A 25634-nucleotide genomic window follows, 5' to 3' on the forward strand; every position below is an offset into this window, starting at 1 on the left:
TATTTGGACCTGCTGTCAATGGAGAAGTAAGGTTTTGGTTACAGATGTGCATGAAAAGGGATACAGTTTTTCTTGAGTCCACTGACACATAATGTTCATTTAAGTCATGTTAAAAAAAAAATAGAAATATTGGGAGACTTACATTTTAGTGGCCCTTTAAGCCTTTGGTAACCCAAAACTGTCCCGGTCTCAATCCAAAAAAGAGACAGGTTAGGGAGGAAGAAACAAGAACGTTATGTATTATTTGCACAAAGAGGAACAAAGCTTTGTGAATTCTTACTGAATCTTTTTATTAGTATTTTTAAGCACTTGCGTGAGGTTGCTAATTGGCTATTGTTTCCTATCTTCTAATTGGCTATTGTCCTACTTTCTATATGCGTAAACTGTGCATCTTTCGTGCCAGGTGTTTACCTACATGCCCTTGTTTTTGGTAACTTTTTTTTTCTTTAAACAAAGGGCTTGTGTTTAACCAGACAGGAGTGTTTCTCAGCTAACAATATTTGCTCACCCCGTGTGTCTAATTTATCACTCTCATATTTATTTATAGAAAGATCTCTTGTTGTCTAACCTATTATTAGCAGTGCAATTTAGCCATGAGAGGTAAATAGAAGTTCCACGTAGGATGCCTCTTGACTATTGCGGCCAACAAGAGGGGCTTAGGGATCTGGGGATGTTCGGTTTGGAAAAGAGATGGCTAAGAAGGGACATAGCTATGTTTAAATACATGACTGGAGGGGCAAGCTTCTTTTCTGCTGCCCTGGAGACAAGGGCATAATGGAGGAAAGGATTCAGATTACAGGAAGAGATTCCACCTAAACATGAGGAAGAGCTTCATTTCAATAACAGCTGTTCAGCAGTGGAATATGCTGCCTTGGGATTATAATAATAATAATAATACTTTATTTATATACCACTCTATCTCCCCGGCAGTTTCCAAACAACAACATCAAAACATACAGAGTCACAACACTAACAAAAAATAACAGTAACAGCAACGTAAGCATGGAATTACCCAACAACACATAAATATTAAAAGGAAAAATCCTGCCTGCTCTTCATTGTGGAGGAGTCTCCTTCTCGGGGGGGTTTTAAGCAGAGGCTGGGTGGCCATTTGTCAGGAGGGCTCTGTATGTTCCTGCAATGACAGGATGGCCCTCTGGGTCTCGTCCAGTTTTATGATCAGGAGGCTTGAGGCCAGGTTGCTGTGCATTTTCCTGGTTGCATGGCCATGTTCCAGAAGCATTATCTCTTCATGTTTCACCCACATCTATGGCAGACAGTTGAAGGGTCTGTTGGAAACTAGGTAAGTGAGGTTTATATATCTGGAATGTCCAGGGTGGAAGAAAGAACTCTTATATGTTTGAGACAAGTGTGAACATTGCAAATGGCCACCTTGATTAGCATTTAATGGCCTTGCAGCTTCAAAGCCAGCCTGGTTGCTGCCTGAGGGAATCCTTTGTTGGAAGGTGTTAGCTGGCCCTGATTGATTCATGTCTGGATTTCCCCTGCTTTTTTCTTTATTTGCTGTCCTGATTTTAGGGGTTTTTTTTTAATACTGGTAGCCAGGTTTTGTTCATTTTATTGGATTCCTCCTCTCTGTTGCAATTGTCTACATGCTTGTGGATTTCAATAGCTTCTCTGTGTAGTCTGACATGGTAGTTGTTAGAATGGTTCAACATTTCTGTGTTCTCTAATGATATGCTGTGTCCAGGTTGGTTCATCAGGTGCTCTGCTACGGCTGACATCTTAGGTTGAAATAGTTTGCAGTGCTTTTCATGTTCTTTCTCCCACCCTGGACATTCCACAGATATATAAACATCACTTGCCTAATTTCTAACAGACCCCTCAACCTCTGAGGATGCTTGCCATAGATGTGGGCGAAACGTTAGGAGAGAATGCTTCTGGAACATGGCCATACAGCCCAGAAAATGCACAACAACACACTGATTCCAGCCATGAAAGCCTTCCACAACACACAGACTTGAGGCCTTTTGTAAGATTTTCTGAACCATTGGCCCAATTTGCCAGAACAGTCCTTGCCTAATGCTTTCTGAACCGTCCTCCAGACTCTAGATTTCATGGCTAAATCTTCTGCGCTCTCTCTCACACACCTTTAATGAGATTTCAAAGGCATGACAGAGAAACAAATTGCAAGCTGGTTTAAACTCGCAGCAGCGCTGTGCCTGTGTACCTGGAGACTGACATAAAAATATATACAACAAACTCTCAACTAACTGGCACATATTAGGATTGGTAGATTCTGTATAAATGTAGTTTCTGGTGGCTTGAGAGTGACTATTCAAAATAAGCTTAATACTATATCCCAGGCCTGGGCAAACTTTGGCCCTCTTCCAGGGATTTTGGACTCCAACTCCCACCATTCCTAACAGCCCCTTCCTTTTCCCCGTCAGCCACTTAAGCGGGCCTGAGCCTGTTAGGAATGGTGGGAGTTGGAGTCCAAAATCCTTGGAGGAGGGCCAGAGTTTGCTCATGCCTGGGCTAAGACATGGCCAGATTTAAACAAGCCATTCTGGTTAGCATTCAGCCACAATGCTGGTCAAAGAAGATGTTTACTTGATGCATTTGAGGAAGAAGATTGTACAATCAAAAACCTAAGGCTACAATGTCCCACTTGTCTCAGTGATACCACAAGACTCATTTTAAAGTAGTGCACATTTTAAGTGAATTATTGCCTGTAAAAAATAGTAATAGCCTAGTGCTTTCTTTCCTGCACGAGACCGAGTCTTTTGTTAGATTCCCAAGAGCATACAAGACAGCCTTGCCTGAAACCAGCAAAACAACATAAGAACAAAACCCAAGATGCATGTTTCTTATCCACTGCCCTGTATCCAACATGTAAAATCTTCCTCCCAGTAAGACAAAGTGGGACCCAGAGGTCTTGGATTTCAAGAAGTGTTCTCAATCAGGGATCTCCAAGGAGGTCCCCCTCCCCAAAAAGCAGAAACAATACGTTTATATAAAAAGGAAGCGGTTGCTTCAGGATTTTCCTTTCATGGCCAGCTCTTCCAGCCCAATGTACATTCAATTCCTTCTAAGTTATGATTAAATAGCTTCTTTCTCCAGGACCCCTCGGCTTGAAAAATTGCAGCCCACCAGCTTCCCTCAAGCCAAGTTGCTTTATTCTTTTATTCCTTGGAACCCAAGAGAAACCTCAGGATACACAATTTCCCATGCATCTAACACAGATGCAGCTGGGTTGCTGTGAGTTTTCTAGGCTGTATGGCCATGTTCCAGAAGCATTTTCTCCTGACGTTTCGCCAGCATCTATGGCAGGCATCTTGGAGACTGGGATAAAAACAATATACAATAGACTCTCAACTAACTGGCACATATTAAGATTAGTAGATTCCATATGAATGTAGTTTCTGGCTTGAGAGTTATATCCCAGGCCTGGGCAAACTTAGGCCCTTCAGACGTTTTGGACTCCAACTCCCACCATTCCTCACAGCCTCAGGCCCCTTCCTTTCCTCCCCTCAGCCACTTAAGCTTCTTAACCAAGCTTACTCATACCAAGGCCTACTAACACTGAGGTCTACCTCACACTAAGGCCTTCTCACACTGAGGGTTCTCTCAGACCTTTCATCCATACTGCCAAACTCAACCTTCAGAAGAGATTGAAGTGTTTATGGCTGGCTGGCCAGCCTCTGTAACAGGCAAGGACAAACTTCGGCCCTTCAGGCGTTTTGGACTCCAACTCCCACCATTCCTCACAGCCTCAGGCCCCTTCCTTTTCCCCCTCAGCTGCTTAAGCTTCTCACACCAAGGTGACTCATACTGAGGCCTACTAACACTGAGGTCTACCTACCACTAAGGCCTTTTACCCACTGAGGCTTTCTCACACTGAAGATTCTCTCAGACTTTTCATCCTTAGTGCCAAACTCAACCTTCAGAAGAGATTAACATTTTTATGGCTAGCTGGCCAGCCTCTGTAACAGGGAATGACAAACTCTGGCCCTCCAGGTGTTTTGGACTCCAACTCCCACCATTCTTCACAGCCTCAGGCCCCTTCCTTTTCCCCCTCAGCCACTTAAGCTTCTCACACCAGGCTTACTCACACAGAGGCCTACCTTACACTGAGGTCTACCTCACACTGAGGCTTTTTACCCACTGAGGCCTTCTCACACTGAGGGTTCTCTCAGACCTTTCATCCATATTTTCATCCATAGTGCCAAACTCAACCTTCAGAAGATATTGAAGTGTTTATGGCTGGCTGACCAGCCTCTGTAACAGGCAAGGACAAACTCTGACCCTCTGAGTGTTTCGGACTCCCAACTCCCACTATTCCTCACAGCCTCAGGCCCCTTCCTTTTCCCCCTCAGTCGCTTAAGCTTCTCACACCAAGCTTACTCATACCGAGGCCTATCTCACACTGAGGCCTTTTACCCACTGAGGCCTTCTCACACTGAGGGTTCTCTGAGACTTTTCATCCTTAGTGCCAAACTCAACCTTCAGAAGAGATTGAAGTGTTTATGGCTGGCTGACCAGCCTCTGTAACAGGGAAGGACAAACTCTGGCCCTCTAGGCGTTTTGGACTCCAACTCCCACCATTCCTCACAGCCTCAGGCCCCTTCCTTTCCCCCCTCAGCCGCTTAAGCTTCTCACACCAAGCTTACTCATACCGAGGCCTACTAACACTGAGGCTTACATCACACTGAGGTCTTATACCCACTGAGGTCTTCTCACACTGAGGGTTGTCTCAGACTTTTCATCCATAGTGCCAAACTCAACCTTCAGAAGAGATTCCTTTTCCCCCTGAGTTGCTTAAGCTTCTCACACCAAGCTTACTCATACCAAGGCCTACTAACACTGAGGTCTACCTCACACTGAGGCCAAACTCAACCTTCAGAAGAGATTGAAATGTTTATGGTTGGCTGGCCAGCCTCTGTAACAGGCAAGGACAAAGTCTGGTCCTCCAAGTGTTTTGGACTCCAACTCCCACCATTCCTCAGCCTCAGACACCTTCCTTTCCCCCCTCAGCTGCTTAAGCTTCTCACACCAAGCTTACTCATACCGAGGTCTACCTCACACTGAGGCCTTTTACCCACTGAGGCCTTCTCACACTGAGGGGTCTCTCAGACTTTTCATCCATAGTGCCAAACTCAACCTTCAGAAGAGATTGAAGTGTTTATGGTTGGCTGGCCAGCCTCTGTAACAGGGAAGGAAAAACTCTGGCCTTCCATGTGTTTTGGACTCCAACTCCCACCATTCCTCACAGCCTCAGGCCCCTTCCTTTTCCCCCTCAGCCGCTTAAGCGGCTGCTAGGCCTCTTCTTTATCTGCCAGCGATTGGTTCCTGCGAGAGCAAGTCTGGCCTAGCAGTAGGAAGAGCCTGTCTGCTGTTGCCATGGGAACAGCGCGCGGTGACCTTCGCCCTCTCGCCTCGGAGATGGAAAAAAAAAGCCTTTTTCTCAACAACAACACCACAACAACAAGTCAACCAATCAGAGCTCCGTTTGCATTGTGTGACAAAAGAGAAGACGCTTAGTCCCGCCTCACCGAATGTAAAGTCGTGCACAACAATCAGAGCTTCAACCAATCAGAAATTGGTTTGCATTGTGTGACAAAAAGAAGTACCGTTTGGTTGAGACGCTTAGTCCCGCCTCACCGAACGTAGCAATCAGAGATTCAACCAATCAGAATTTCGTTTGCATTGTGTGACAAAACGTTAAGCTATCCACAACAATCAGAGCTTCAACCAATCAGAATTTCGTTTGCATTGTGTGACAAAAAGAAGTACAGCTTGGTTGAGACGCATCCTCAACATCAGCTGTAGCGAAGACGACGCTTCCTCAACGTCAGCCAATAATAATCGCTGTAGCAAATACCTGCTTTAGGCTTTCTCTTCTCTCACCCAATCAATAGACGGCTTTAAAGTCCCTCGATTGGATCGTCCAATCAGATATCAGCAGAGCCCGCCTCCGTCTTTTATCATTTGGGTCATCTGCAGAGGGAGAAAGAGAACCTCGGAGTTGAACGACGTGGACGCCGAACCAATCACCGCCTGGCTTTCCAATCCACACGTCTGGCTTTCCCCCGCCCTCTTCCCCGCTCGGCCAATCAGCACAGCGGAGGCCCTTCCCGCATGCGCAGTACAGCCCTCACGGAAAAGAAGGCGAAGGGAGGGGGAAGGAGAAGGGAGGCCGCCATCTTAGGGTCGCTGGGACCGCTACGGCTGCTGTTGGCTGCCGCTTCTGAAGCGGGGACGCGAAGGCCCGAAGCCGAGGCGGGCTGAGAAAGGCTGCCGAAAGGAAGCGGGAGGCGGGTGAGTGTGATGAAGGAGATAAGTGACCGAGCGGTAATGGCGGTGCGTCATGGCCGCGGTGATGACGTCACCGCGAGGGGATTCGAATGTTCTCAGATACTTTTTTTTACAGCGGAGGGGGGGAGCGCGGGCTTTGGAAGAGCGATGCGCCGAGGGGGCGGAGCTTTGGGATAAGGGGGCGTGGTTTCGCGCTTCCTTGTCTCTTCTCTTTTCAGCGCCCCCTCCCTCTGCTGTTGTAAAGGAGGGAGGGAAGGGAGGAGGAGAGCCAAGGAGACCAGGTAGGCGTCATAATCGCCTCCTGACCGGAATAATTTCCCTTCAGGGAGGTGTGTTGTTGGTTTTTTTTTCTTATCCTCTAATGGGTTTGAAGCCAGGTAACAAGATGGTGCCTTGGAGATTGAACATGGCGGGGAATGGGAGAATGGGAGGGGGAAGATGGCCTACCTTCTTTCTTTCCTTCCTTCCTTGTTGTGTATGTGAATGTGTTGTTTTGTCATGCAAGGCGAGAAGATCCAGGCGCCTAACCAAACAAAATGGCAGGGATGGGGTAAAACGTGCAAGGGTTATTATTATTATACTTTGGCGAGGAGATCCAGGAGCCTAACCACAAACAAAATGGCAGGGATGGGGTAAAACGTGGGGGACTCCATTGCTGCTTCCAACGTGACGACGATTGGGAGAGAAACCCACGCGAGAGGCCTCCTTGGCCGCCAAGATCAAGATGGCATCTCCCTCTTTAGGCCCCAGTTTTGTCCTCCTTTCCTCGGTGGCTCAGATCCCTAGAAAATCCCACATTTTCTGCTTTGAACTGGGTTATTATCCCTTCCACACAGCTGTAGAAAATCCCACATTCTTTGCTTTGAACTGGGTATAAATGACCTTTAGGCAAGGTGTATATGTTTAAAAGTTACAAGTTTATGCTCAGATCCCTTCTACACAGCTGTAGAAAACCCCACATTCTCTGCTTTGAGCTGGGTTATTGAACTGGGTATAAATATACCCAATTAAATATATACACCTTTAGGCAAGGTGTATATATTTAAAAGTTACAAGTTTATGTTCAGATCCCTTCCACACCACTGTAGAAAATCCCACATTCTCTGCTTTGAGCTGGGTATAAAATGACATTTAGGCAATGTGTATATATTTAAAAGTTACAAGTTTATGCTCAGATACCTTCCACACCGCTGTAGAAAATCCCACATTCTCTGCTTTGAATTGGGTATAAAATGACCTTTAGGCAATATGTATATATTTAGAAGTTACAAGTTTATGCTCGGATCCCTTCCACACAGCTGTAGAAAATCCCACATTCTCTGCTTTGAGCTGGGTTATTGAACTGGGTATAAAACGACCTTTAGGCAATGTGTATATTTAAAAGTTTCATGTTTATGCTTTAATTTTTTTGTGGGGGATATTCTAAGTCAGGGGTCCTCAAACTAAGGCCCGGGGGCTGGATGTGGCCCTCCAAGGTAATTTACCCGGCCCTCACTCAGGGTCAATCTAAGTCTGAAACTACACAATAACAACAACATCCTGTCTCATCAGCCAAAAGCAGCCCCACATCCCACTGAAATACTAAGAAGTTTATATTTGCTAAAATTGTTTTTTGTTTTAATTCGTGTATTGTTTTAAAGTGTTTTTGCACTACAAATAAGATATGTGCAGTGTACATAGGAATTCATTCGTGCTTTTTTCAAATTGTAATCTGGCCCTCCAACAATTTTGGGGACTATGACCTGGCCCTCTGTTTTAAAAGTTTGAGGACCCCTGTTCTAAGTACACTTCTGGTCTGCAGGAATTTCAGATAAGGGATACTCACTCTGTATTAGCTTTAGAAAACCATATGATTTAGCTAAAATTGTGACGGTGAAGAAAAGAGTAGTCTATGTCTAAATCTACACTACCATGTAACACTGTTTAACTGCATTAGATGATCAGTGTAGAGCCATATACATTTTGAACAACATTAAATAACTGGGTTATTTGGCAGTGTGGTCTCGGATAACCCATTTCAAAGCAGATATTGTGGATTATCTTCCTTGATATTTTGGGTTATATGGCTGTGTGGAAGGGCCCTCTGTTTACTTCCTTTGGAGAAAAAAAGCTTGCAGGCCAAAGCACAAAACAAAGCTGCCTTTCCTATTGTGTTCAGGCCCATGAAATCCTAGCTCCCTGCAATTTCTTTCATATAATTATTTATCACTTTTTTCTTGGTAGGAAAACATTATTCCTCTCAAGAAGAATCCTTGGGCCCTTCCACACAGCCCTATATCCCAGAATATCAAGGCAGAAAATCTCACAATATTTGCTTTGAACTGGGTTATCCGAGCCCACATAATGTGTGATAATGAGGGCCCTTCCACACAGCCCTCTATCCCAGAATTTTAATGCAGAAAATCCCACATTATCTGAGTGTGGACTCAGATAACCCAGTTCAAAGCAAACATTGTGGGATTTTCTGCTTTGATATTCTGGGATATAGGGCTGTGTGGAAGGGCCCTGAGATGTCACCAGGCATTTCTCATATAATTTCAAAGCCTATTTCAGGCATTTATGTTCAGCCCTAAGATCCATAAAGCTTGTTTTCAAAAAACAAAGTCAACTGTTAGACTGGTCTGGTTTTCATCCAAATTCTACATGGTTCCCACTCAATTTACTCTGTAGCTTTTCAGTTGTAATTTGTTTTGTTTTTAGCGTTTTTTAAACTGCTTTGAGTGATTTGAGAGAGGAAAGCAGAATATAATTAAATATATAAAATTTTAATAATATATAAAATAACACTGGCCAACACACATTTTGGTGCCTCAAATGTTAGATCTGTTTCTGGGTATATTTGACTGGTTGATTCCCAAAATTCACCAGTTTCCCCCATCTAGGTTTTGAGATTCAAAACATATCATATACCAGTCATCCTCTCCCCATAGAAAACCATAATAAGCATATCTAAGAAACGAACTGATGCAGTCTATCCAATGCAATTTTATGAAGCAGCACCCCAAATAACCCCAGGAACAGGCCTAAAAACCAAGACATCAAGATTATTTTTTTTTGGTTGGGTTGTGTAGATAGTGAGGGGTAGTACTGGACCCTCATTGTGCATTGAGAGACCCATGGAAAGAACAAAATACATTGAAGGACTCTTGGTATCCAGTGGTTTGGTTCCAGGACTCACTGTGGATCTTTGTTGGCAATATTTTCAAACCATGAGTGGTTGAATCCATTAGTACATAATCCATGGATATGGAGGCCGAACTCAGTAATTTGGAATCGGGAAAGAATTGTGTAAGAAGCTTGTTTGGGAAGGGTAGAGTTCTCTGGAGATGTGGTCTTTGGGCTTGGTTAGATAGGAGTTCATAAGGCTCCTGGGTTTATATTAGGAAAAATGTGGAACTGAGACCTTATTTTAGGGAGACTTCCTTTATCAGAGACTACTCTGATTTGTTGGGACTACACTGCCTGCTATGAAAATGTCTGACTGGTATTGTGATCCTAGTTATTTATTTAATGTATATGCCTTCTTTTTCCCAGTTTGGGCCCTAAGGCCTACTAGTCAGAACAGCATAAGGCACGGAATGGGCCCATGTGACTTCCCTGATCAAAGTCTAGTAAACAGTTGAGGAAGTTGAAGTTGAATGTTTGTTTCAGTGTTAAGGACACCTCCAGGCATTTGGGAGAGATACTTGCATGGTGCATGTAAGCACAGAAACTTTGCAACTGTAGTTAATTGATTTGAGCAGAGAAAAATGCTCATCTAGAATTTAGAGTTGTTGGGAAAGGAGTAAAGTCTTAACATGGCAAGATTGTTACAGGCTTTGAATGTATTTTGATCTTTAGGTTACGGATTCTTTGACCCTCCAGGTGGTGTTGAACTTGAGGGAAAACGTAGTTCCAAAAAAACTTTGAAGAGCCACTGACTTTCTTTTTCCCCCTCTAAAATGTGATGTTTTGCAGCATTGTTTAGTTGGATCCTGTCTTCTGGTTTTGATAGCTATCTGACTCCAGTGCCTGCTAGCTCCTGTCTGTAGTGTCCTAAAGTTTATAACTAGGCATGAAAGTGGTACTGTAGCAAGAAGATCAATATCTATATTTGGTCTGGAATGCTAATTACCAAATACAACAGGTCTTGCTGCATCAGAATACAGCTTTATCCTGGATTATGAGATCTTGCTAAGGCTGGGAGATTTCAAAAGGCCATTTGTGTCAAAAGAACTCATAACCTAAGCAAATCTTCATGTGCTCTTAAGTTGCATGGCTTTTGACATTTTTCTATCATCTGGTTTATTTAAGCAGATAAAAGCGTAAGGGTAAAACCCTATATTTGAGGATTCTGAAAAGACTTTTCTTTGAGAACCTATAGGATTAATGAACTAATGGCTTGAATATTCTAAAGGCACTGCATCCCATCTGATTTTGGAACCTAACAGGGCCAACCTTGGTTAATATTTGGGTGGGACACTACCAAAGAATTTCAGATGCTGTAAGCTCTATTTCAGAGAAAGGCACTGACAAAACCATCTTTGAGCATTCCTTGCCTATGTTAAGAAATACATCAGGTTGCCATAAGTCAACAGGTGACTTGAAGGTAATAAGCTTACGCATGAGACATTTGTGCAAGCTATATCTGGCTCTTTGGTGTCCTGATGCTTGTCTCCAGTATAATGTGTGCCCTTTCATGTCTTATTATAAAACTCTTAGGAACAATTTCAAGAGAGGTCAAGAAGTCCCTTGTGCAACCTTCTCCATAATTCTTTCTGTCTGAATAAATCACTGAAAGGTGGAAAGAGATTACTTAGTTAGGGTTCCTGCTGTGCCCCAAGAAATTTTATGTTGCTGTTCTGAAATAAGGGCTGTTTGGTTGCCCATTCCTTTTATTGGAGACTCAAAGCTAGAGGTAGTAGGAACTTCTGAAAAGTGGTAAAATTAATTGCTTAGAGACAGCCTTTTTATAAAATGTGGCACTGCTTGATAGCTTTTGTTTAGGAGCATTGTAAATATTTCCTTGTTATATGTCCACGTGGGAATACCAATGTAAACAGTTCATAAAACTCCCATGTGTTCACTAGCAATGTCTTGCTATCCATGCATCTTTGTGGCAGTGTGCAAATGGTATTAATCATTCTTATCCCAAATAACCAGCTTCTTCTTAACCTTTAGACTGCTTGATCCTATTTTGACATCTGCCTATTGCAGTGGTTCATGAGGGCGGGAGAGTGGGTTGTGGGGGGGGGGAGCATAGCATTTGTTCCTTTCAGCTACAGGGGTCTAGTATTGTAGCATTTGAAAGTGTTCTAACAGAGAACGTTTCAAAAGGGAAGGGAATATACATTGATTTTGACCACAAAGGCTTCTTTTTCTTGTCCCAATTCCTTGACTAGCTAATTGGCTGCTGATTTTAGCCAGGAAACAAGAGATTCCCAGTTTTGGTCCTTCTATTGCCAATGTTTGTATGATATATCAGTTTTCAAACCAGAGCACATGGAGCATACATGGGATCATGGGTAGGGTTTCCACATTCTTTGTTGTGTAAGAGGGGACTGCTAATGGCTCACATGGGTAGAGTGAGGGTGGAAGAAGGCCAGTGTTTTAAAAGTTTTAAGATGATTTCCCAGGACAAAATCTAAAACCAATACTATCTGGCTAGTCTTTCTTAAGAAGGTTTCATTTGCTTTGTTAAGGACTCCTATTGCTACTAAATGCATGTTGCGTATGTGCATTCAAGTTGGTGACCCCTTTTTGTAGGGTTTTCTTAGGAATGAATATGCAAGAGATGGATTTGCTTGTTCCTTCTTTTGAAATAAAGCATACAGCACCTGGGATTCCAATGTGGTTTCTGATCAAAGCAAATCATGAACAGTATTTTTCAAAGACATCTAGGAGGCATACTGTAGTCTAGTGAAAGAGATTTGAGTACCTCTGTTCTGGACTCTGAGGGATGTTTTAGCGTGTTAAGTCCCCAGAGGTGATGTGGCTTGTAGGCCCGGTGAGTAATAGGATCTCTTGAATATAAAAGAGTTTTCTCTAGGATAGAAGATAGAGGACAGGGCAGTTTGTGGGAAGCTGGCAGACAAAGGAGCTTGTATGCTTGTGTTTGGCTGTTCCAGAATCCCAGAGGTCGGTGGTTGGGCTTCAGTTGGTTTCCAGCAGAGCTCTAGAACAGGCTTTGTTCTGGGATTTAGAATGCATTTGTAGCCAAGCAACATCTACAGTCTAACCCCCCTCCTACTCTGCCTGCTTCTCAATTTCACTCATGCCTCCATCTCCTCCAGGCTGTGATCAAATTCTTCTCCTGCCTGACACCCATCTTCACTAGCAGCCCCTGCATCTCGGGGTGGTGGGGAGCCCACCTGTTTGGGCCAGCCATGGATCCGGCGTTCCCCCATCCATCCCAGGACCCAGTGAGTAACCACCGTCAGGCGCTTTTTTTTCTTTTTTTGCTTTTGGGAAGGTAGAATACCTGGTTTCAACATTTTTTTTCCTTTTCTTCCTCTTTTCAGGGCCACGAAGACGGCATGGCTGCGGACGACTTTGACATTGTCATAGAGGCCATGCTAGAGGCACCTTACAAGAAAGAAGAGGTGAGGATTAGAATTCTGAAACGACAGCGCCTAACCTGTGTGAAAAGTTTCAGCCATGCAGCCAAAATATGATGAGCATAAAAATCCAGTATCTTTTATGGAAACCTGGGAATTTGGCCTCTTAACAAAAAAATCTGGCCTTCACTAGAGAAAAATAGAGCTCCAGAGAGAATTTCCCATGAAGAAATTGATCAAAATATTTTCTAGTTACTTGTCATAGTTCCTTGTTCCCTTCACATTACTCGAAGAATGTGTCAATTTCTGAGCCATTGTCTCCCCCTCTTACCAGCATAAATCCAAACACTGCAACAATATAAAGTATGTTTTGTGCATATATGTTAATTGTTCCCTAAGTGGGCTGCTCTACAGACATTCTGGACTAAATTTATTTGGAAGCAAATTCTATTTGTAACCTGTTTATGGAAACACAAGCACTGTGTGCCATTTCCCAGTGAAAAGCTTTCTCTTTTGCTCTTGTATGGTTCACTTAAACCCATTTAGACTTGTGTTCACGGCAGAATATTCTGTATGAAGTCCTGGAGTTGTAAACAAAATACAAAACAATAACCTAAAAAAAGCAACAAAAAAAAAACAACAACAACAACCATGCATTTCCATATTAAGGTAAAATTATCTGCTTGAGAATATATATTTGTATTTGTGATATTTTACTAGTTCTGATTTAATCTTTTAAAAAATTAGAAAGAATGTTTTCCAAATCAATGTGTCTCAAAGACCATTCTTTAATAGTAGGGGAGCACTCACTTGTATTTTAAGAATGCTGTACAATGGCTGAAACTCCGCTTTTTTTACAGTGGGATTTTTAAGATGACAAAATAGCATCTAGTTCAAAAACGTGTATAACCAGGTTTGATTAACTGTATTTAAAAAGAAAAAAAGTCCCAAAAATCATTTAGAAAACAGCCTTGCTTTATGTGTGTGGGTGCATATTTAGTAAAACCATTCATAACATTCCAATGTTATGAATAGTTTTTCTAAATATGCACCAACACACTGGAATGTTACTGAGGCTTTTTCCCACCTGTCATGCAGTGGTTTCAGTGCCATCGTATTTCTCAACCTAACACTACTCACCTTATGCAGAAGTACCTCTGAAAGTACACAATTTTAAGAATTAACGATTTTGGGATGCCTTTAAAACTCCTCTAAGTGGATAATCTTCCTGTGAAGGAGCCCTGGATTCGACCTGTAGATGGCACTGTGGCCCTTCCGTTGCATATTGAACGACGTAGGTTTTTATATTTGCTACTGCAAGGTGCCTTCATTACTCGAACCTAGCTGTTGCTTCATCCGAGATATAAAAGATGAGATTTTAAGAACATTTTTCTTTACAAGAAAGTAGAAAAACCGGCTGCTTTACTCTTCATATTATGGTCAATATAAACTTTGCTATTAGAGTTGTCTTTTGAATTGTCCTTCCCATAATTTTCCCATCTCCCTTACATGCACTGCACTGTAGTGGATGATCAGAGAGAATCGGGTCATTGGTTGGGGTTTTCTTTGGTCTGAATGGGCTGGGGGTGCGGAGTGTATGTGTGTATGTCCCCTCTCCCTGTGTGTCTCAGTGAACCTTTCCTGCTGGGCCCACCCCTCCTGTGTTTGCTCCAGGCCCAGCCAGGACCCTCAAAATCACCAGCCGATCCCCCCACAGCACAGGTAACGTATGAAAGCGATCGGGAGTGGTGGAACTGGGGAACAGGACACAGATTGATCTTTAGGAAAAGAAGGGGGTGGCTGTGGGGGAAACTAGCATTCTGAGCCTCTTTTCCTCTGAGCCCTCCTTTTTTTTCTCAGCCACCTCAGGAGGAGCAGCAAGGAAAGGAAACAAAGAAAGACAGTGCCCCCAGCAGCAGTGGAGAAAGCAGTAGGTGAGTTGGGGTGGGGCTTCTTTCAACCCTCTCTTTCTTCTTTTCCTCCCATCGCCCTCTCCTCATCTCTTTCCTTTCTGGTTGCAGCAAAAAGAAGCGGAGCAAGAGTCGGAGCAGGAGCCGTGACCACAGACACAGGTAATAATAAAACTTTATTTATATTCTGCCCTATCTCCCCGAGGGGACTTAGGGCAGATAATGGTTGAATCTTGAGAGAAGGATGGGCGGAGAAAGCAAGGGAGGTTCCTGGGTTTGGGCATATGGGAGTTGTAGTCTCAGCATCCTTAGAGTGCACCAAAGTTGGGGAAAACTGGCCTCATAACATTTAGTAAACAGGCACTGGGCATTTTCTATTTGGAATTCCAAAATTTGAAATCCCCCAAAATGCAAAATTGCTCACATGGCTGACTGAAATAGTGACACCCTTGATTTTTCTGGTGGATCAACGTATATAATTTTTGTTCTGTGTACAGAATTATTAAAATAATGTAAAATCACTTACGGGCTATGTATATAATGTATATACAAAACCTAAACGAGTTTTTTGGATACCATCTGAAGAATCTCATTCTCTGGCTCTTTTCTAGCCGCAGCCGGGACCGAGACCGCCATCGTAGGCGCAGCCGCAGCCGGGATCGCCGCAGCCGTCATCGGAGCAGAAGCCGCCACAGGAGCCGCAGCCGGGATCGGAGGCGAGGCAGCAGGTCCCGCAGCAGAGAGCGCCGACGGGATGAGAGAGTGCGCTATCGCAGCCCCCCACCCCCTGGGTAAGGGACACACGGGTCACGAGACTATATTGGCAGTTAGCAGGTGTTACCTGAGATGAAATAATTCATTTTGGCTTTAGTCAGAAACAGTTGACTTTAGGTCTTGTCTTCCATGGTTTTCTGACAGTACTACTGCAGTGGTTCTCAACCTGGGGTCCCCAGATGTTTTTGGCCTACAACTCCCAGAAATCCCAGCCAGTTTACCAGCTGTTAGGATTTCAGGGAGTTGAAGGCCAAAAATATCTGGGGACCCCAGACTGAGAACCACTGTACTACTGTATTGTGCCAGAATTGAAGTGGGATGTTTTGCCCCTATGTTCCATACTCTGGGTTGATGAGAGAGGTGGAATCTACATAGTATAGTTTTCTGGGTTGCTGTGAGTTTTTTGCACTGTTCGGCCATGTTCAAGAAGCTTTCTCTCCTGTTATCCCCCTCCCCCCATCCTTGAATTTGTTTGGTGGCTAAGGCATGTTGTGCAAAGTTGAAAAGGGCTGATTTATATTGCTTCCCTTCCTCAATAGGCGGCGCTTTGGACACAGCAAGAGCCCCCTCTACAGAGAGAAGAGCCCCCTCCGGTAAGTGTTCTCATTAGCTTGGGAGTGGTTATTTGTTTGACCAAAGCAACGTTATGTGCCTTTTCCCAGGTTTAAGCTCTCTTTCCACCTGAGTAACCCCTTCTGTCTCCCACAGAGAGCCCTTAGGCAGCTTGAGCCCAGAAGAGCGCGATGCCCGCACAGTCTTCTGCATGCAGTTGGCTGCCCGTATTCGCCCACGTGACCTTGAGGACTTTTTCTCTGCCGTTGGCAAGGTAACGTTTGTCGGTGCATTGCTGTGTTGTGTTTTTTATCCAGCCGTCCCACCAAAATTAATTAGATTAATGAAAAAGCTTTCAAGGCGGCTTAAAAAGCATCTTTAAAGCAATTAAAACAGTAATGCCATTAAAAGTCGTTATAATAAACCAAACAGTTTGCAAGGCCAAATTGAAAAGATGCATCTTCACACCCTTCCTAAAGGCAGCGAGAGTGGGGCCTGATCCACCGCTCCAAGGGGAGTGCATTCCACAGTCTGGGAACAAGACAGGAGAAAACCCTCTACCCGTGGCGGTCAAGTGGGTCTCCACAGGTAATGGTATGTTCAAGACGGCCTCTCCTGAAGATCTTACTTAACAGAAAGGGAGGCTTATAACGAATCAGGCAGCTCCTTTGGATGAACAGGCCCCAGACTTTGCAGAGGGTTAAAACCCAACTCCCAAACAAAGCAAATGGAAATCCTCTAGGAGTGCTAGGATCCTAATAGTGTAACTCAGTCAGCACCCTGCTATATTTTTATCAGTTGAACCTCCTGGAAACTCAGCAAGGGTAGCCATCTGTAGAGCATATTGCATTAGCCTAGTTGTGATGTGACTAGCAAAGGGCCATGTCAGGCCAATTCAGGAAAGAATACCCTAGAACAGTGGTTCTCAACCTGGGGTCCCCAGATGTTTTTGGCCTACAACTCCCAGAAAACCCAACAGCTGATAAACTGGCTGAGATTTCTGGGAGTTGTAGGCCAAAAACATCTGGGGACCCCAGGTTGAGAACCACTGCCCTAGAAGATGTAGTTCAAAGGCCACCTGAGAATCCTCAGTATGGCCTCTCTCCCTCCAGATTTGCCTTTTGCCTAGTTATCCTAGCAGTTTGAAAACATGCAAATGTGAGTAGATCAATAGGTACCGCTCTGGCGAGAAGGTAATGGCGCTCCATGCAGTCATGCTGGCCACATGGCCTTGGAGGTGTCTATGGACAACGCCAGCTCTTTGGCTTAGAAATGGAGATGAGCACCAACCCCCACAGTCAGACACGACTGGACTGTACCTATCTTAGAATCCTAGAGTTGGAAGAGACCCCGTGGGCCATCCCGCCCAACCCCATTCTGCCAAGAAGCAGGAAAATTGCATTCAAAGCACCCCCAAGGTGGGTGACTAGTGGGCTTCCAGAAATTGCAGGGTGGTGGCTTACATCCTTTTCCAACTGGTATTGCCTACATTCAGAGATGGTTTTTAGTAAAGAAACAAGTGGAGAGTTACAGGTTTCCTGTCCCTACTTTACTCCTTCAGACTTAGATTTCTGATTTCACTTGTATGTTCCGTTCATTGTGTTACCTCTGATCAGGAACAAGTATTAGCATTCTGCTGTTAACTAGCTCCTCTAGCTGCCCCGTCATTTACTTGGTGTGCCTTCTCCCCTTTGGCAGGTGCGTGATGTGCGGATCATCTCTGACCGAAACTCCCGCCGATCCAAGGGCATTGCCTATGTGGAGTTCTGTGAGATCCAGTCAGTCCCATTGGCCATTGGGCTGACAGGGCAGCGTCTCCTTGGCGTGCCCATCATTGTCCAGGCCTCCCAGGTAAGAGTCAGCATATAAACTGTCTTGCTATATGGGGGTCCAGGGAGGGGGTAAGGAAAGGGGGTGTACTAAGAAGAGTAGGTTTCAGGCAGGAAGGGTGTTGGCTTGAGGTAGTTGTGTGAGATAGGATTGAAAGCAATGTAGACATGGGCATATTGAGAAAAAATGGAAGCTGGGTTTTAGGGAAGGAACGCAAACCATGTAACATTAAATCTTAGGATTAAAAATACGTACCTGTATATATTTATCTGCCCACACATTTATATTAGGAAAAGAAAATGGGTTTCAAAATGCATAAGTTGGCTTCTCTGGATTATGGCTGTTTTGTTTTGACTTCTTAAATGTCTTCAATTAAGGTGAATAATTTTTGAAATAATAACTTTTTAATTAGTTGCCATACAATAATGATTGACCCTAATCTCTCTGCTTTTCCCTCTGTATCTGTGGCTTTAGGCGGAAAAGAACCGACTAGCTGCAATGGCAAACAACCTTCAGAAAGGCAGCGGGGGTCCCATGAGGCTCTACGTTGGCTCCCTTCACTGCAACATCACCAAAGAGATGCTGCGAGGGATCTTTGAGCCCTTTGGCAAGGTTGGGGTTCACCAAGAGAAATAAATGGTGGGGTGAGCATGGGAGCCTCCGGAGTTTTAACCTTTGGGCTCTTTTCCTCTGCCTGCAGATTGACAGCATTGTTCTGATGCGTGACCAGGATACTGGGCAGTCCAAGGGCTACGGCTTCATCACAGTATGTATTGGAAGAGGTCAGGGGGGTGTCTTTAATACTTTCCTCTTAAATTGCATAACTGATTGAGGACATGAAATCTTTGTCCCTCAGTTCTCAGAGGCAGAATGCGCCCGGCGTGCCCTAGAGCAACTGAACGGTTTCGAATTGGCCGGACGGCCCATGCGGGTGGGGCAAGTCACTGAACGCCTGGATGGCACCACCGATATCACCTTCCCTGATGGAGCTGACGAACCCGACCGATCTGGCCTGAATCTTGGCGCCACTGGCTCCCAGCTGCAGCTCATGGCCAAACTGGCAGAAGGTGGGTGTCCTGATAGAAGCTGAAGGAAGGGAAAGCTGGAAAAGACTCCTCGCATTATATCTGTGGGAACTTTTCTCTGAAGTGACTCATTGTTACATCTATATGAATAAAAATGTAATGTTCGTTTGTGGGATTAACATAACTCAAAAACCACTGGGCAAATCAGCACCAAATTTGAACACAGTACCTCTATTAGGCCAATGAGTGACCATCACTTATAAAAACACTGGAAAAAACAGCGGAAATGACTTAAAAAGCCAAAAATTAAAAAAATACATTGCACATATACACAAATATATATACACACAAAACACATTTTCACAGACTGGGCCACAGCAATGCGTGGCAGGGAACAGCTAGTAGGATCATAGAATCCTAGTGTATTAAGAGACCTCATGGGCCATCCAGTTGAACCCCATTCTGCCAAGAAGCAGAAAAATCACATTCAAAGCACCCCTGACAGATAGCCACCCAGCCTCTGTTATAAAGCCTCCAAAGAAGGAGCCTCCACCACAGTCTGGGACAGAGAGTTCCACTACTGAACAGCTCTCACAGTTAGGAAGTTCTTCCTCATGTTCAGATGGAATCTCCTTTCCTGTAGTTTGAAGTCATTGTTCTGCATCCTAGCCTCTAGAGCGGCAGAAAACAAGCCTGTTTCCTCCTCCTTTTGACTTCCTCACACATCTTGATCCATGGGCCTCGTCATGTCTCCTCTCAGTCTTCTCTCTGCAAGCCAAACATGCCCAGCTTTTTAAGCCGCTCCTCATAGTGCATGTTCTCCAGACCCTTTATCCTTTGAGTCGCCTTCCTCTAGACACAATCTAGCTTAGAGTCAGCATCTCCCATAAATTGCGGTGCCCTGAATTGGACACACTGTGATTCCAGGTGTGGTCTGACCAAGGCAGAACAGAGGGGTAGCTAGACTTCCCTGGATCTAAACACTAGGCTCCTATTGATGCGGGCCACAATCCCGTTGGCTTTTTTAGCTGCCGCATCGCATTGTTGGGTCATGTTCACCTTCCTGTCCACAAGTACGCCCAAGATCTTTTTCACACGTACTACTGTCGAGCCATTCTGTATCTTTGCATTTCCTTTTTTTCTGCCTAAGTGGAGTATCTTGCATTTTTCCCTGTTGAACTTCATTTTGTGATTTTTGGCCAATCATCTCTCTCTAATCCGTTAAGATGGTTTTAAATTGTGCTCCATTTTGAATTCGGTTTCATTTAATGAACAAGGAAGTTTGCAATTCCTCAAGAAGCAACTGTAAATTTTAAAATTCTGGGAAAAATAACAGTCAGTATAATAAAACCACCCAGAGGAAGCATGTAAATGGCATGTAGACAAAGGGTAGGAAGGGAGTTACTGAATGGCAGCATTTGCCAGCAAGGCACTGCTGCTAGTAGACATCAGCCTGGCCTGCAATAGAGCCACGTCCTTAGATCTTGATTCTCAAGGGAGCATCCAAGAGAAAACCCCTAGAGATGGTTCCGACCTGTTGATATGCCAACTCAGGTTTTGGGTGTTGAATTGTTTACTAAAATTTTTGACATATACATGAGTGTCTATATAGGATAGGTCAAAAGTATCACCTGTGCTAATTTGTCTTGTCCCCCCCCCCCCCCCCCCATTCCAGCAGGTTCTGGACTCCCCCTTTCGACCACAGCTGCAGCTCAGGCTGCCCTACAACTCAACGGAGCGATCCCCCTGGGAGCATTGAACCCAGCAGCCCTGACAGGTAGGAGGAGAAAGGGGCCAGTTTGGATTGGAGGGAATTGTTTGCGAATGTCCCAGATGAGACTTCGCATGATGAAAAGATTGTATGCACAACATGGGTTCCAGCCCTGAGAAACCCACACTAATCTTTTCTATTGAGAGAATTAATAATACAATACAAGAATTATATATTTTATATTATATGTAATATTACTAATAATATTACAGTATAGTGGTATAGTACAATATAGTAATATATAATACTAATATTGTGCTGTGCTAATATATTGATAATGTTATAATGTATTACAATATAATAGTAATACAATATAATAATTATATATTTTATATCATATGTAATATTGCTAATTTATACTATACTACATGTAATATTACTAATAATATTACAGTATAATGTCATAGTACAATTATGGGAATGTATTTTACTAATATTATGCTATACTAATAATATATTTACATATAACTTGTAAGCTGCTCTGAGTCCCCTTCGGGGTGAGAAGGGCAGCATATAAATGTTGTGAATAAATAAATAAATTTGCCATTTTCACATATAGCCCAATAATACAGTGCCAACTGGATTGCATCTGAAGCCGAACAAAAGAAAAACCCTGTGTTTCATGAAAGATTTTCCCCTCTAGACTCTGCTGGTTAAACACCACTTTTTAAGTTGGGATGAAACATGTAGTGTCCTGTATGCAAACCATACATCCTGCAACTGCACTCAGGATAATGGATTTTTTTTTGGAGGGGGGGTGCTTTCCTTGGGATTCTTTGCTTTTTGCAGTCTTTGCTAAGAAGTATATGTAATGTCCTTGGTCAGGTCTTCAGTTTTGTTTTAGTAGTATTTCTTTTTAAAATCCTACAATACGCCTTTTCTTTTTCTGCCCACAGCTCTCAGCCCAGCACTGAACTTGGCTTCGCAGACCTTGGCCTCTCAGTGCTTCCAGCTTTCGGGTCTCTTCACTCCCCAAACAATGTGAGTGTCTGAATCACAGAAACTTGGTAGATAGAGGAAACAAGCAACACGTGCTTTCTAGTAAAATTGTTTATTATGTCTGGTGTTTAAAAGTAAAGGCTTGCAAGTGGTCATCTAAATTAATTTGCAAATCTCCTAGCCGTTCCCCACATCGTCTCGACTTCTGAAGCTGTTCTTTCAGCCCACCCTTTGACTTTACATGAGACAAATGTCCACAAATTTGTATTGTTGATAGTCTCTTCCTAAATGATCAGCCTACAGTAGCCCTCTGCATTTACTCCAAAACTCCCACATTGGGGGTGTGTGTGTGTGGAATTAATGTGTTTTTAATTTGTGTATTTTATGTGTTGGTAGTAGCTGTTTATAACTTTTATGTGATACTGTTTTATACTCATGTACTGTTTATGTTTATACTGCACTTGCAGTGCCTTGTAAGCCGCCCTGAGACCCTTTTAGGGAGATGGAGGCAGGATATAAATAAAGTTGTTTATTATGATTATTATCATTATTAAAAATACTTCTTTTTTAACCTGAGAGGATACCTCTACAGGAATCTCTAGATCCTCTGGCACAACTATGTTGTCAGCTTCTGTCTAGAATTGACCCTATAACTGGCATGGGCAAACTTTCTAACTAGTGCTCCCTGCTAAGAGGACTGGCTACCTGGTGATGGAAGGAAGGGATGGAGTAAGGGAACAGAGAAGGAAGGAATGACAAAAGGGAGGAAGGGAAGGATGGAAGGAGAAAGAGGGAGGTAAGGAATGGAAGGAGGAAGGAAAGGAAGGAGAAAGAAAAGACAAAAGAGAAGGAACGAAGGATGAAAAGGTGGAAGTGAATGGAAGGAAGGAAAGGGGGAAGGAAGGACGAAAGGGTGGAAGGAAAGGAGGGAGGGAGAAAGAAAGAGGCGTGAAAGGAAGGGAAGGAGAAAGAGAGAAGGAAGGGAGGAAGAAAGGAAAGGTGGAAGTCAGGGAGGAGAGACAAAATGGAAGGAAAGAAGGAGAAAGGGAAGGAAGGACAAAAGGGTGGAAGAGAAGGATTGAAGGAGAAAGGCAGGTAAGGAAGGGAAGGAGGAAGGAAAGAAATAAGGAAGAAAAGACAAAATGGAAGGAAGGACGAAAAGATGGAAGGGAATGGAAGGAAGGAGAAAGAGGGAGGGAAGGGAGGAAGGAAGGACGAATGAAAGGGTGGAAGGAAAGGAGGGAGGGAGAAAGGAGGAGGTGTGGAAGGAAGGAGAAAGAGAAGGGAGGGAGGAAGAAAGGAAAGGTGGAAGCAAGGAAGGAGAGACAAAATGGAAGGAGGGAGGGAGAAAGAGGGAGGTAAGGAAGCGTCAAAAGAAAGTAGGAAGGGCAGAGAGGAGGGACGGACGAAAGGCTGGAAGGTAAGGAGAAAGAGGGAGAGAAGGAAGGAAGGCTAGGATGATGAGAGAGAGGAGGGTCTGAGAAAAGAGCCCAAGGGGCCGCACCTGACCCCTGGGTCTGGGTCTGGCCATATCTGTCCTATAATCATACTGGAGGACCTCAAAGGCCTAAAGAAGTGTTCTCCCCAGATCTTTCAGCACATTTTCTGTGATCAGTTTCCAGACAGAGCATACTGGAGGATCTAGAGATTCTTAAAGAGAACCTAGTAACCAGATCCATAAAAGTAAAACCTGCAAATGTGGAAAGTTGATGTTATTCAAAGAACTATCCAAGCTAGTCTGTTTCTTCATAAAAAGTTAAGAAACCTGTAGCATATTTGAGACTGTTATGTAAGAGGAGCAGGGTTCGGTTTTCAGGCGACATCAATAATTTGAAGCTAAGAAACATATCTGGCCTTCTCGCTGCAACTTTTTGGATTAGAGCGTTCTAAGCAGAGACTGAAATGGATGCTGCTATTCCAAACTAGAGGTGTGGATAGAGTTGTGTGTCTGCTTGTGTGGGAAGGTTTAGGCTGGAAAGTGGTTGCCTTCCTTTCCTAACCCTTGTCTCTCCCCATTTCTTTTAACGTTGCAGGTAACGCCACCTGGTTCCCCCCTGCCCTTCCTCTCCCGCGGAGCCAGGAGGGGGATTGTCATCTCCATGCCATCACCTCACCACCCTCATTGGATCCAAGGCAGGGGGACGGACTGTGAAGGGACCCTCTTCCTGGGGGACCTTCTTAACACAAACTGATTTACTCTGGTTTCCCTCCCACCAGTTGCTGGGGAGGGGTCTTTGTTCTCCCCCTTGGTTCTGGAATCATAATCGGAAGGGCCACGTTCACCCCCGCGTGGGAGCCTCAGAGGGACCGGGGGACCCATTCCCCCCTGATGTGGGATTTCAGCATCTCTTATATAATTTTGTTTCCTTCTGGCCAGAGCCTGACGGGGCTGCCGTGTCAGGATGTACATTTGCCATTCCTCTTTCCCACCCTCTGCTCTCTGTGGGTTCTTTGCTGGACGGCTTTCGGAAGGGGCTCCATCGCAGGAGGAGTCTGTGCGCTGTACATAGAAGGAAGTCTTCTGAGCCAGCATTGGATTGGGAGCTCTGGTCCGGGGGAGGGACGCCCCATTCCTTCCCAAGCAGTGTTTTGTTACCCCCTCCCCATCTGTAAAGAGGTTGCATACAGTGTGGGAATGTCACCCCATTCCTTTCCCCACATCCCTCCTTTTTCTTGGGTCTGTATCCTGTTCTTGGTGTTCCCATTTTTCCACCGCACCTTCCCTCGGAGTCCCTTCGACCACCTCTTCTCCTTCCTCCCCCCCCCCCCCCCCCATTCTCAACTTTCAAAGATGTATTTTGGTTTTTCTTTTTATCTCTCTCAATTTTGTTTCTTTCTTTTTTCTTTTTTTGCTTATAAATGAATAATAAAAGTCACCAAATGTAGCCAGGTATCTTGTCTCATTTGGTAAAGGTAAAAGTTCCCCCTGACATCAAGTCCAGTTGTGTCTCACTCTGAGGTTGGTGCTCATCTCCTTTTCTAAGCTGAAGAGCCGGCATTGTCCGTAGACACCTCCAAGGTCTTGTGGCCAACATGACTGCATGAAGTGCCATTACCTTCCCGCAGAAGCAGTACCTTGTCTGACTCTGAGGGGTGGTGGTCATCTCAGTTTCTTAGCCGTAGCACCGGCATTGTCCTTGGACACTTCCAAGGTCATGTGGCCAACATGACTGCATGAAGTGCCGTTACCTTCCCGCAGAAGCAGTACCTATTGATCTACTCACATTTGCATGTTTTTTAACTGCTAGGTTGGCAGAAGCGGGGCTAAGAGCGGGAGCTCACCCCGCTCTCTGGATTCAAACTGGCAGCCTTTCAGTGAGGAAGTTCAGCAGCTCAGTGGTTTAACCCACTGCACCACCAGACTTCTTAACAACAGTTGAAAGACAGGTAGTGAGGAATAAAATGGCTCCTTCCCACCTTTACCAAAATGGTGGTACAGATTATGGGAAATTCCTCCATTAGCTGGTAAAAAGGAAAAGAATCCATGGATGTTAGAAATAAACAAGCACCCAAAACTTAAATTTTCTGATGCTCTTTGTGTTGTTAGTCCACTCCCTAAATTCATAAAGTGTAAGAATGAGCCAATGCTAGAATTGTTTTGGGGTTTTTTTTTTGTATTGTCGAAGGCTTTCATGGCTGGGATTACTGGGTTGTTGTAGGTTTTTTCGGGCTATATGGCCATGTTCCAGAAGCATTCTCTCTTGACGTTTCGCCTGCATCTATGGCAAGCATCCTCAGGGATGCATCCTCACTACCTCTGAAGATGCTTGCCATAGATGCAGGAGAAACATCAGGAGAGAATGCCTCTAGAATATGGCCATATAGCCCAAAAAAACCTACAACAACCCATTGTTGTTTTTTTCTTTGAGAGCGATGGAGAAGGCCAGATCTCGGCAGAATTCTCACCATGGAAGTTTTGAACAATGCATGCTGGAATGAGGGAATTCAAGCATGATGCCTCCTGAGGTTTGTGGTGTCGGTATACTACACTTGTAGGAGGATTTAATTCTATTTTTGT

The 25634-nt window shown here is 44.2% G+C and overlaps 1 protein-coding gene across 7 annotated transcripts; it reads left to right on the forward strand.

The window, feature by feature from the left end:
• The first annotated feature begins 6117 nt into the window (after positions 1-6117).
• RBM23 (RNA binding motif protein 23) lies at positions 6118-24501 on the forward strand. 7 transcript variants are annotated; one of them, XM_067469754.1, is made up of 16 exons: positions 6119-6282; positions 12552-12680; positions 12780-12860; positions 14490-14537; positions 14676-14749; positions 14837-14887; positions 15337-15516; positions 16039-16092; positions 16208-16325; positions 17750-17902; positions 18356-18493; positions 18582-18647; positions 18738-18948; positions 20585-20683; positions 21574-21658; positions 23650-24501. In XM_067469754.1, exons 2-16 carry the CDS (start codon positions 12645-12647, stop codon positions 23651-23653), a joined length of 1398 nt encoding a protein of 465 aa, XP_067325855.1. In that variant the 5' UTR covers positions 6119-6282; positions 12552-12644; the 3' UTR covers positions 23654-24501. The 7 variants fall into 7 exon arrangements, with proteins under 7 accessions (XP_067325856.1, XP_067325855.1, XP_060636027.1 ...); XM_060780044.2 differs by having other exon boundaries at positions 6120-6282; positions 20582-20683; XM_060780039.2 differs by lacking the exon at positions 6119-6282 and adding an exon at positions 6490-6560 and having other exon boundaries at positions 20582-20683.
• Positions 24502-25634: the final 1133 nt, after the last annotated feature.

This window comes from Anolis sagrei, chromosome 6 (assembly GCF_037176765.1).
Source record: "Anolis sagrei isolate rAnoSag1 chromosome 6, rAnoSag1.mat, whole genome shotgun sequence".
NCBI classification, from domain to species: Eukaryota; Metazoa; Chordata; class Lepidosauria; order Squamata; family Dactyloidae; genus Anolis; species Anolis sagrei.